At 53.4% G+C, this 12,082-nt stretch overlaps 2 protein-coding genes and 1 pseudogene across 6 annotated transcripts in view; 2 read left to right on the top strand and 1 right to left on the bottom strand.

Moving 5' to 3' along the window:
• Positions 1-333: 333 nt before the first annotated feature.
• CLUAP1 (clusterin associated protein 1) overlaps positions 334-12,082 on the top strand; it is a 52,413-nt gene continuing 40,664 nt past the window's right edge. The window contains exon 1 of the mRNA XM_063618315.1: positions 334-441. The gene's annotated coding sequence lies outside the window, so the exon portion shown is untranslated. The remainder of the gene's footprint in view (positions 442-12,082) is intronic.
• Positions 5,805-8,996, bottom strand: C14H16orf90 (chromosome 14 C16orf90 homolog). Of its 5 annotated transcripts, none has more exons than XM_055242445.1 (3): positions 8,522-8,996; positions 6,858-7,211; positions 5,805-6,320 (listed from the first exon to the last, which is right to left on the bottom strand). In XM_055242445.1, exons 1-3 carry the CDS (start codon positions 8,544-8,546, stop codon positions 6,163-6,165), a joined length of 537 nt encoding a protein of 178 aa, XP_055098420.1. In that variant the 5' UTR covers positions 8,547-8,996; the 3' UTR covers positions 5,805-6,162. The 5 variants fall into 5 exon arrangements, with proteins under 5 accessions (XP_055098420.1, XP_063474403.1, XP_063474404.1 ...); XM_063618333.1 differs by having other exon boundaries at positions 8,617-8,727; XM_063618334.1 differs by lacking the exon at positions 8,522-8,996 and adding an exon at positions 7,740-7,819.
• LOC129462455 (large ribosomal subunit protein eL18-like) lies at positions 7,819-9,766 on the top strand (annotated as a pseudogene).

Raw genomic sequence — 12,082 nt, 5'->3', positions numbered from 1 at the left:
GGAAACTTCTGGCCACCCTCAAGGGATGTTGTTCCTGTTAGAGATGAGGAGAACTGGTTCGGGGGCTGGGAGCTACCAAGGAGCCACACAGTTTGTGAGTGTTGGGCCCAGGCCTGGGCCACTCTGAAGCCTGCGTGGCTGCTCTGTTAAACCATTCCTGTGCCTTTGACCTCAGCCAGTGGCCGGGAGACATGCAACTTGCCGAGTGTCTTCCCTGGTGAGGGTCTGAAGCATCTGCAAGATGGAGTAGGGATGGACCCTGGTACCCTGGGAGGCCAGGCAGCTGAGCACGGTGGACACATGTCCAAAGCCATGGGGTGAATGAAACCAGATTAACCCGCTGAGCTTGCCCACGGGAGCATCTGCTGGGGAGGCACAATCTCGGTTACTCCAGCAAGGACAGTTTCACCTTTGCTGATGAGTCAACTTGCGGTTAAGAGGGTAACTCTTGGGGGCCCTTGGTCAATCATGTGACCAATTAGTAACTTGCCCAGGTGGGGCTGCGGCTCCTCAGACCCTGCTTCAGTGAGGCCAGGCAGGACTGCCGCTGCTCCAGGCCTCTCACCATAGCCCCACCAGACCGCAGAGCTGGGACAAAAATGCTCCTGCTCCACTGGGGGGCAGAAAGGGAGTGTGGGACCCGGGGAGAGGTAGAACACACACAGGATGCAGCCAGACATAGCACGGAGGCCAGCCCTGAACGGAGCTGGCTCTGCCCCAGGCCTGCTCAGGAGTGGAGCCCGAGGCAGCCTTGGGTCTCCCCGCTCCCTGCACACACCACCCAAGGATCTCGTATAGGGTAGGGGTCCTTCATACTTTCAGGACGGAGACAGACTCCTGGTCCTCCATTCCCAGCCTACCAGCGTTCGGGGACTCACGGGGTAAGAGGCGTGCCCAGGGATGGTCAGTGTGTATTTTCTTTTTTTTTTTTTTTTTTTTGAGACAGAGTCTCACTCTGTCGCCCAGGCTGGAGTGCAGTGGTGTGATCTCGGCTCACTGCCAGCTCCACTTCCCGGGTTCACGCCGTTCTCCTGTCTCAGCCTCCTGAGTAGCTGGGACTACAGGTGCCTGCCACCATGCCCAGCTATTTTTTTGTTTTTAGTAGAGACGGGGTTTCACCATGTTAGCCAGGATGGTCTCGATCTCCTGACCTCGTGATCCGCCCGCCTTGGCCTCCCAAAGTGCTGGGATTACAGGTGTGAGCCACCACGCCCGGCCAAGGTCAGTGTGTATTTTCACAAGCATCCGCTTGCTGAGGCCAAGTGCTGCTTTCTCCACATCAACTCCCACCCCAGCACGCCACGACTGTGGCTTTTTTTGCCTCTCAGTCTGTTGGAGTGCTTCTCAAAAAGGCTTTGGGAGGTTTTGCGGGAGGAAGTGTCTAGAGGCCAATTTAGAGCCAGTTTTCTTTGGGGCCAGCATGTGGCTGCAGCAGATGTCCTTCTCAGGGGTAAGATCCTGGCTACGGCTGTCTGTGGCTGAGTTACATACTGTTTTTTTTTTTTTTTTTTTTTTGAGACGGAGTGTTGCTCTGTCACCCAGGCTGGAGTGCAGTGGCGTGATCTCGGCTCACTGCAAGCTCAGCCTCCAGAGTAGCTGGGACTACAGGCGCCCGCCACCATGCCTGGCTAATTTTTTTTGTATTTTTAGTAGAGATGGGGTTTCACCGTGTTAGCCAGGATGGTCTCGATCTCCTGACCTTGTGATCCGCCCACCTCGGCCTCCCAAAGTGCTGAGATTACAGGCATGAGCCACCTTGCCTGTCTGAGTAACAGACTATCTTAAAGCTTCACAGCCTAAGCAGGGGCCATTCTGTTTGCTTCCAATTCCAGCTGGGACAGGAGTCAGCAGGGACTCCATGTGGCATTAGCTAGGCAGGCTGGTGGGGCTGGAGGACCTGCATGAAAGATGGCCCTACCCACAGGGCTGCCCACAGTGAGCTCAGCAGTGGCCATGGGCTTGGTTCCTTCCTTCCATGGCTTCCTCAGGCTAGGCTGGTTTTGCACCATACCACAGTCCCAGGGTAGACTCCTTACGGGGCCACTGACCTCCTGGGAAGCTGTCAGGCTTCCTTGCTGCCCAGAAGTGACACCCTGCCACTTCTGCCACATTCTACTGGTAAAGCAGGATCTGGAGCCTGTCCCAATTCAAGGGGAGGGGGCTACACAGGGGCCAGAACACCAAGACACGTGGCTCATCCAGGGTAGCAGAAGGGCCACTGACCACAGCCTGGGACCCCCCCCCCCCCCCCGCCAAATCTGGGGCTTGGGGCAACCTGTGCTCCTCTCTGAGCCTCCACTCTTTGTTCAGAAGTGAGTGGAGTCCAGGTGCAGTGGCTGACGCCTGTAATCCCAGTACTTTAGGAGGCCAAGGCGGGAGGATCTCAAGCTCAGGAGTTCAAGACCAGCCTGGGCAACGTAGTGAGACCCTCATCTCTTAAAAAAATAGAAAATCGGCCGGGCGCGGTAATCCCAGCACTTTGGGAGGCCAAGGAGGGTGGATCACGAGGTCAGGAGATTGAGACCATTCGGGCTAACACGGTGAAACCCCATCTCTATTAAAAATACAAAAAAATTAGCCAGGCGTGGTGGCGGGCGCCTGTAGTCCCAGCTACTCGGGAGGCTGAGGCAGGAGAATGGTGTGAACCCGGGAGGCGGAGGTTGCAGTGAGCCGAGATCACACCACTGCACTCCAGCCTGGGCGACAGAGCAAGACTCCGTCTCAAAAAAAAAAAAAATTAGCTGGGCATGGTGGCCCACGCCTGTAGTCCCAGCTACTCAGGAGGCTGAGATGGGAGGGTCACTTGGCTCAGGAGCTTAAGGCTGCAGTGAGCTATGATTGTTAAAAATAGGGCCCAGCGTGGAGCCTCACCTATAATCCCAGCACTTCAGGAGGTGGAGGCGGGAGCATTGCTTGAGGCTGGGAGTTGGAGACCAGGGGCAACATAGCAAGACCCTTTCTCTACCAAGTAAAGTTTTTAATTGGCTGGTCATGGTGGCAAGTGCCTTTGGTTCCAGCTACTCAGGAGGCTGAGGCAGGAAGATCACTTGAGCCAGGAGTTTAAGGCTGCAGTGAGCTAAGATCATGCTACTGCACTCCAGCCTGGGAGACAGTGAGACTCTGTCTCAAAAAAAAAAAAAAAAAGAAAAAAGAGGAAAAAAAGAGTGGATTAGGCCCCTAACGATCTCCAAGCTCCGAAGACTTTGTATTGCTGGCCTCTGGGCAGCCTCAGTTATGCCCAGCGTCCGCAGCTGGTGGCTGATGCAGGTGTCCCTCTGTGTTCCCTCAGCAGCCTCCCTAATGTCAGTCTTTAAGTGGTCTCTTGGATCCACCTGGCCTCCGCGTCTCTGGGGAGTGAGTGTTGTGAGAGAGAGAGAAGGCAGCTGCCCCTCCACCACCCCATGTGACTCATCAGTGGACCTCAGGCCAGCTGCATCCCACCCACACCTGCCCCATCACAGCTGCTCTTGAGTGCAGCATCTAAACACCTGCTTTCTCAGAGCTCCCCCTCCTGGGGACCGCTACAGCCTTGGGTGTCCACCACCCCGGGCCATGCCTGCATACTTAGAACAACCGAAAAACCACCCAAGGACTGAAGACTCCAGGATCTGCTGTCCCAGGAACACAAGAACCGTCCAGGGTGGGCCCAGGGTACATGGGAAGGGAAGGAGCCTGGCTGTCCTGGGCACGTCACATGCGACCTGGCAGGAGCCCAAAGCAGGGGTGGCGCTGAGCCCTAGCCTGACCCGGGCTGCACAGGCTGGAGTCACCAGACGGGAAGGTCACTGAGGCAAACCCAGGTGCTCCTGTCTTCTCCCCATAGGTTGGAGACCTGGTGGAATAGAGCAAGTGTATTAGTCCATTTTGACACTGCTTCCTGAGACTGGGTTATTTATAAACAAAAGAGGTTTAATTGACTCAGCGTTCCAGGTGGATGGGAGGCCTCAGGAAACTTACAAGCACGGTGGAAGGCAAAGGGGAAGCAGGCACCTTCTTGACAAGGCGGCAGGACAGAGAGAGAGGCGGTGGTGGGGAGGAAGGGTGGAACTGCCAAACACCTTTTATTATTTTTTTTCTTTTTTTTGAGACAAGTGTCTCACTCTGTCACCCAGGCTGGAGTGCAGTGGCACGATCTCGGCTCACTGCAAGCTCTGCCTCCCTGGTTCATGCCATTCTCCTGCCTCAGCCTCCCGAGTAGCTGGGACTACAGGCGCTTACCACCATGCCTGGCTAATTTTTTTGTATTTTTAGTACAGACAGTGTTTCGCCGTGTTAGCCAGGATGGTCTTGATCTGACCTTGTGATCCTCCCGCCTTAGCCTCCCAAAGTGCTGGCATTACAGGCGTGAGCCACCACGCCTGGCCCACTGCCAAACACTTAAACCATCAGATCTTGTGATAACTCGCTATCATGAGAGCAGCATGGTGGAACCCTCCCCGACACCCCATGATCCAATCACCTCCCATGAGATCCCTCCCTCAACACGTGGGGATTACAATTGGAGATGAAATTTGGGTGGGGACACAGCCTAACTACATCAACAGGCTTCTCTTCCACAGTAACAGTGCTCCCCAAGGACGCCGGACAACGTCTGGAGACACTTGCTGTCACAGCTTAGAGGAGGGTGCTACAGGTACCAAGTGGGTGGTGGCCAGAGATGCTACTTAACATCCTACATGCACAGGACAGCCTCCATCCCAAAGAAAGATCTAATCCCAAACATCAACAGAGTCAAGTGGAGACACCCCGGCACAGAGGAAGCCCACACCTGGATGCCCAGAGTCTGGTCCAGCTGGAAGGAGAAGGGCTGTGCTCATCCTGCCCAGAGGGACCGGGGAGCTGGGGTCCCGCGGAGCAGTGACCTCACCTGGTAGGGGGCAGGTGGGGCCCAGGTCCACATCCCTGCCTTGGCTGCTCTCCTCCCTGGTGCCCTCCCTGACCCCGCCCTGCCTTCCTTCATCCACTGTGCCCTCCATCCACAATGCCATGGCCTGCATTTAGGATCCTGCCGAGGCAGGAGGATCACTTGAGCTCAGGAGTTTGAGACCAGCCTGGGCAACATAGCAAGACCCCGCCTCCAACTCTTAAAACAATAGAAAATTAGGTGGGGCGAGGTGGCTCACGCCTGTAATCCCAGCACTTTGGGAGGCTGAGGTCAGGAGATGGAGACCATCCTGGCTAACACGGTTAAACCCCGTCTCTACTAAAAAAAATACAAAAAAATTAACTGGGCGTGGTGGCGGGCGCCTATAGTCCCAGCTACTCGGGAGGCTGAGGCAGGAGAATGGTGTGAACCTGGGAGGCGGAGCTTGCAGTGAGCCAAGATCACGCCACTGCACTCCCGCCTGGGCAACAGAGCAAGACTCCATCTCAAAAAAAAAAAAAAAAAAAAGACAGTATGTAACTCAGCCACAGACAGCTGTAGCCAGGATCTTACCCCTGAGAAGGACATCTGCTGCAGCCACATGCTGGCCCCAAAGAAAACGCTCTAAATTGGCCTCTAGACAGTTTCAGACTCCGTCTCAAAAAAAAAAAAAAAAAAAAAAAAATTAGCTGGGCGTGGTGGCTCAAAAGGTGGGCTGTTGAGCCCCTACCCACCCTATGGAGCCAAGCTCAGCAGTGTCTCATCCAGGGAGCCCTCACAGACCACTTCCTTGGTGTTAGCACAGGCCCTTCCCCTAGCTCACGCCTCTCATGCCCTGGTAACTAAGGGTGGGGGCGCGGCAGACCCATCCCTGGAGAGACACAGGACTATTTTTCTCACCAAACTGGCCTGATGACAGACAGGCAGATGGACAAGAACGTGCAGGCCTTGGCTTTTATTAGATCAGACCTGTTGGCTCCCTGGCCTCTCGGGGAGGTGGTGGCCGGGTGGGGCGGAGCCTGATTCTCCACTCAGCCAGGCCTCCTAGGTACAAGTGACTGACTGGAGTCTGAGCGGGCTGCAAGGGCATGGCCATGCTTCTATTGCTTCTGCCCCTCCCTCGGGACCTCCTCCTCCCTCTCCCCATCACATTCTCCTGAGGCCCAGGCCTGGGCGCTGGGCCGCTGCCTGGGCCGCCCCATGTGGCAGGGCCACTGCTGGGGGCTGAGCCCCTCCTGCTCAGGCTGCCTCCTCGGCCATCCTTCCCCTCCTGTCCCCAGTCCTGGCACTTGGGATCCCTATGGCCTCTCCAGGGTCCCAGAGCGGGTTCTCTTGCACAAGGGACACATGGCCTCTTCCCAGGCCCCCCAGGACCTTTTGGGCCTGAGCCCCAAGCCCTCAGAAGGACCAGGCTGGGGGAGGGCACCCTTGTCTGGGTCCATGCTGGAACTGGAAGCTGAGGAAAGAGGAGAGAAAGGAGTCACTCGAGGGACCCAAGGGGAGGCTGGCGGGGAGGCTGGCAGCCCACCCTGGGGTTCCCAGAATCCGATATTCTTGAAAACAGATGGGAAAGGGGCAATGCTTCCTCCTTAACAGAATCCCCAGGGGAGGGAGGAGGTCGAGGGAAGAAAATGGTTCAAGCTGGAAGGACCCTCAGCTAACCTGAACCCTCATTTTACAAGTGAGAAAACTGAGGCCCAGCAAGGGACAGAGCTTCCAAGGCCCCTCACTGAGTGTGGAGCTGGGGCAGTCACCCAGCCCTCCCTCCCAGATCCTCCCTTTTTCTCGCACCGCTTTGTCCCTGGTGGATTCTCCAGACCCCACTCAGCTGTGCGTGATGCAGGGATGGGGACAGATTAATCAAAATCTTGGCCTTCTGGGGCATGGTGCCACTGTGGAGGCTTGGGAGTGGAGAAGGGCCCACCTGAGGCCCCAGCCCAACCATCCCCTAGGGTCTTCCCCCCGTGCCCAGTCCTGCCTTGACAGAGCTCACCACTGCTTCCCAGGCTGTCCCTGGGCAATCGGGCTTCCAGAAGAGCTGAGCAGAGGCTGTTACCTGGGCCCAGAGTCCCCTGTGGCAAGTCCAGGGCCCAGGCTGTGTCCTCAGGCTGTGTCAGGCAGCCCCTAGCCATAAGCCAGCCCAGCCAGTGGCTCTCACACTGGCCAGCGGGCGGCGGGTGGCTCTCCAGGTAGAGGCCCAGGCCCCGGAGGTGGCACAGCCGGAAGTTCTTGGGCTTGCTTCCCTGGGCACTGGGGCACTGCAGCTGTGGGGACCCCAGGCCCCCCTCGTAGATGTTAGGGGGTACGTCGGGGTGGCCAGGGCGTCCTTGGGCCTGGCTCACTACATCTGCAGAGGAGACAGTGGGAGGGTGGTGGCCAGCCCCCCACAGCAGCCATGAAGGGAGGGTGCGGTCACATGCCTCTGAGACCAGCTCACATGATGGGCTACACCCCCAGCCAGCCTGGCCTCAGTTTACCTCTGTGTCAGGCTCAGTCCACTGCCTCCCCTGCCCATGCCCAAGACAAGACTCCTCTTCCCACTCCCAACCAACAAAGAGGCCGGGGAAGCCTGGGGCCTTGGTACTGAGAGTGCTTTCAGGACCTCAAGTCCTTTCTACTACCCTGTTCTGCCCGCCACCCTAGGAAGAGTATTCTGGTCCCCACAAAGAAACTGCACAGTGGGTTTGAGAGAAAGTGACCAGCCCAGGGACTCATGGCCTGGCGCAGTGGACATTCCCTTCTCCCAAGCATACATGTCCCTGAGGCCACCCCTCGGCTTTAGGCCCAGTTGGGGACAGGAGACTATCTCTCTTCCTGCCACTCCTCCCTGCAGCCCGGCACCTTCTCTTATGCGCAGCTCAGAAAATGCACAGACCAAGGCTTCCATGGAGAGCCAGTGTGGTGGGGGGGAGCGACCAGGACTTGGGTGCAGCAGGGTCCTGCTCTCCCCTGCCTAGGGGGTACATTGGCAGGTCTCCCCTGGCAACTGGTTCTTATGACATCACAGGGAAGACTCCCAGCCTTCCCGGACCCCTGGTTTAGGAGAGGACAGTGCCCAAGGCAAGGGCAGGGTGAAAGAAAGGCATGGGAAGGAGCCAGAACCCCGGGGGAAGTCCCTGGTCCCTCTGGCTGGGGTCAGGCCACATAAAACAGACTCAGCTCTGGCAAACTGGAGAGTCCCCCTCTCAGGTGATCTCTTGGGGCCAGCTTCCTCATCTGGGGTGGGAAATGAGGGTTCAGGAGTACAGACCTAGGAAGACCTAGGTCGGTGCTTTGAAAATGCTGAAAAGGGGATGGGCGCGGTGGCTCATGCCTGTAATCCCAGCACTGTAGGAAGCTGAGGCAGGTGGATCAGCTGAGGTCTGTGGGAGGCCGGGGTGGGCGGATCATGAGGTCAGGAAATCGAGACCATCCTGGCTAACACGGTGAAACCCGTCTCTACTAAAAATACAAAAAATTAGCTGGGCGCGGTGGCGGTCGCCTGTAATCCCAGCTACTCAGGAGGCTGAGACAGGAGAATGGCGTGAACCCGGGAGGCGGAGCTTGCAGTGAGCCCAGATCACGCCACTGCACTCCACCCTGGGCGGCAGAGCGAGACTCCGTCTCAAAAAAAAAAAAAAAAAAAAAGAAAAAAGTTAAACATTCATCTTTCCGGACCTGGCCGAGCAGGAGGCGCCATCATGGGAGTTGACGTCCGCCGCAACAAGGACCTAAAGGTTCGGCGCAAGGAGCCCAAGAGCCAGGATATCTACCTGAGGCTGTTTGTTGGTCAAGCTGTGCAGGTTACCGGCCAGACGAACTAACTCCACATTCAACCAGGTTGTGCTGAAGAGGTTGTTTATGCGTCGCACCAACCGGCCACCTCTGTCCCTTTCCCGGATGATCCGGAAGATTAAGGTTCCTGGCTGGGAAAACAAAACGGCCGTGGTTATGGGGACGCTTAAAGGATGACGCGCGGGTTCAGGAGGTGCCCAAACTTAAGGTTTGTGCGCTGCCCGTGACCAGCCGGCCCGCAGCGGCATCCTCAGGGTGGGGGGCAAGATCCTGACTTTCGATCAGCTTGCCCTGGACTCCCCCGAGGGCGGCGGCCCCGTCCTGCTCTCTGGTCTTCGCAACGGCCGACAGGTGTACCGGCATTTCGGCAAGGCCCTGGGAACCCCACACAGCCACACCAAACCCTATTTCCGCTCCAGGGACCAGAAGTTCTAGCGCTCCAGAGGCCGACGGGCCAGCCGAGGCTACAAAAACGAACCCTCTTATTAAAAAGATTTTGGATGCTGACAGGAAACCAAAAAGTTAAAACATAAAATTTTCTTTAGTCACAGACGACTTGATTTTTTTTTTTTTTTTTTTAAGATGGAGTCTCGCTTTGGCGCCCAGGTTGGAGTGCAGTGGCGCGATCTCGGTTCACTGCAACCTCCGCCTCCCGAGTTCAAGAGCTTCTCCTGCCTCGGCCTCCCCAGTAGGTGGGATTACAGGCACCCACCACCACGCCCAACTAATCTTTGTATTTTTAGTAGAGACGGGCTTTTGCCATGTTGGCCAGGCTGGTCTCAAACTCCTGACCTCAGGTGATCCGCCCACCTCGGCCTCCCAAAGTGCTGGGATTACAGGCATGACCCGCCGCGCCCAGCAACCTGATCTTGTATATAGGAAATATTAAATAATTCACACTTGGAAAAAAAAAATCCTAAACCTAGTAGAGCTTTTTCAGAGCTAATGAAGTTCAGAAAAATCTCGTCATAAAATCACCACACAAAAATTAATTGTATTTCTAGATACTAGCAAAGAATAAAAATAATAAAATAGGAATACATTTAACCAAGGAGGCATAAGACAACTCTGAATACTATAAAACATTGCCGAGAGAATCTAAAGACAAATAAATTGGAAAACATCCCATGTTCATGGACTGAAGACTTAATATTGTTAAGATAGCAATACTCCCCAAAGTGCTCAGTACAGTTGTTATCAAAATCAAAATGGTCTTCATGTAGTGTATTAGGTTTCTCCAGAGAAATATAATCAGCAGAATGTATATAGATATTTACAGAGAAAATATTTATTAGAGGATAAATCTCTTTATATAATTTTTTTTGAGACAGGGCCTTGCTCCATTGCCCAGGCTGAAGTACAGTGACATAATCACGGCTCACTGCAGCCTCAACTTACCAGGCTCAGGCAATCCACCCACCTTAGCCTCCCAAATAGCTGGGACTACAGGTGTGCGCCACCAGGCCTGGCTATTTTTTAAATTTATTTCTATTTTTTAATTTTTAATTTTTTATTTTTGGTGACGGAGATCTCACCATGTTGCCCAGAGCTGGTTTTGTACTCCTGGGCTCAAGTGATCCTCCTGCCTCCACCTCTCAAAGTGCTGGGGTGATAATCGTGAGCTGCCGTGCCCAGCCAAGAGAAGATTTATTAGGGATATTGGCTTATGTGATTATCGGAGCTGAGAAGTCCCACAATATGCTGCCTGCAAGCTGGAGAACCAGGAAAATCGGTGCTGTAATTAAGTCTGAGTTCAAAAGCATGACAGTCTGGGTAGGGGTGGGGGTGAGGGCTGGTGTAAGTCCTGGTGTCCAAAAGTCCAAGAACCAGGCGCTCCAATGTCCAAGGGCACGAGAAGAAGGATGTCCCAGACCATGAAGAGAGCGTGAATTCACCCCTCCTCTGCATTTTTGTCATAATTCGGCGCCCAGCGATTGGATGATGCCCACCACATTGGTGAGGGCAATCTTCTTTACTCAGTCTGCCAATTCAAATGCTAATCTCTTCTGGAAACGCTTACACAGGCACACTCAAAAATAATGTTTTACCAGCCATCAGGCATCCCAGTCAAGTTGACACACAAAATTAATCATCACAAGCAGAAATGGAAAAGCTAATCCTAAAATTCATGTGAAATTATAAGGGAACCCAAATAACCACAACAATCTTGAAAAAGCAATCCTCAGAAATCAGAAATACGGCTGGGCGCGGTGGCTCACGCCTGTAATCCCAGCACTTTGGGACGCTTAGGCGGTCAGATCACCTGAGGTCAAGCGTTTGTGACCAGCCTGGCCAACATAGGTGGGCGGATCATGAGGTCAGGAGGTCGAGACCATCCTGGCTAACACGGTGAAAGCCTGTTTCTACTAAAAATACAAAAAAATTAGCCGGGCGTGGTGGTGGGTGCCTGTAGTCCCAGCTACTCGGGAGGCCGAGGCAGGAGAATGGCGTGAACCCGGGAGGCGGAGGTTGCAGTGAGCCGAGATCGCGCCACTGCACTCCAGCCTGGGTGACAGAGCGAGACTCCATCTCAAAAAAAAAAAAAAAAAAAGTGAAAAGACAACCTATGAAATGAAATGGAAGAAAATATTGGCAAATCATATATCTGATAAGGGTCTCATATGCAGAATATATAAAGAACTCTTACAATTCAAAAACAAAAGGATGTTCAACCCAGTTTTGAAATGGGCAAAGAAAATGAATAGACATTTTTCCAAAGGAAATATACAAATGGTCACCAAACATGTAAAAAGATGTTCAACATCTGTAATCATCAGGGAAATGCAGGCTGCGTGCGGTAACTCACGCCAACATGGCGAAACTCCATCTCTACTAAAAATACAAAAATTAGCTGGGCGTAGTGGGGCGCGTCTGTAATCCCAGCTACTCGAGAGGCTGAGGCAGGAAAAATTGCTTGAACCCTGGAGGCGGAGCTTTCAGTGAGCTGAGATTGTGCCACTGCACTCCAGCCTGGGCAAAAAGAGCAAGAGTCCATCTCAAAAAAAGAAAAAAAAAAGTTCAAGTTGATCAATATCCTTTCAAGCCTTGGCATTGTCAAGAGTTTTTTGTTGTTTTAGCCATTTTATCTAGATTTAATTTTTAGGTTTTTAACGTGTTACCTGATATGGCATATTTTAGCCAATTTAATAACTTCATAGTAATATCTCATTGTGGTTTAATATGCAATTCTCTAATAATAGCCTTGATCATCTCTTCATTTGCATATTAGCCATCCATATATCTTCTTTTGTGAAGTATCTCTTAAAATGTTTTCTCCATTCTCTAATTAGACTGTTTCTCATTATTGAGTGTTGAGAGTTCTTTATACATTCTGGATACACGTCTTTTTATAAGATACGTGTTTTGTGCATATTTTCTTCTAGACTGTGGCTTACCTTTTGTTTTTCTTAATAACACGTGAAGCAACATTTATGGGAGTCCATT

Source organism: Symphalangus syndactylus, chromosome 14 (genome assembly GCF_028878055.3).
Source record: "Symphalangus syndactylus isolate Jambi chromosome 14, NHGRI_mSymSyn1-v2.1_pri, whole genome shotgun sequence".
NCBI classification, from domain to species: domain Eukaryota; kingdom Metazoa; phylum Chordata; class Mammalia; order Primates; family Hylobatidae; genus Symphalangus; species Symphalangus syndactylus.
The sequence above is the reverse complement of the archived record's forward strand: the minus strand, read 5'-3'. Positions and strand labels throughout refer to the sequence as shown.

Bases quoted from the DNA above. Each gene is read 5' to 3' on its own strand.
- C14H16orf90 (XM_055242444.1), bottom strand. From the start codon at position 7,751: ATGGAAGCCTTGGTCTGTGCATTTTCTGAGCTGCGCATAAGAGAAG. The intron at 7,212-7,705 runs GTGCCGGGCTGC...TCTCCTCTGCAG, and splicing joins TGAGCTGCGCATAAGAGAAG to ATGTAGTGAGCCAGGCCCAA. The intron at 6,321-6,857 runs GTGAGCTCTGTC...CTCTTTCCTCAG, and splicing joins GGACAGCCTGGGAAGCAGTG to CTTCCAGTTCCAGCATGGAC.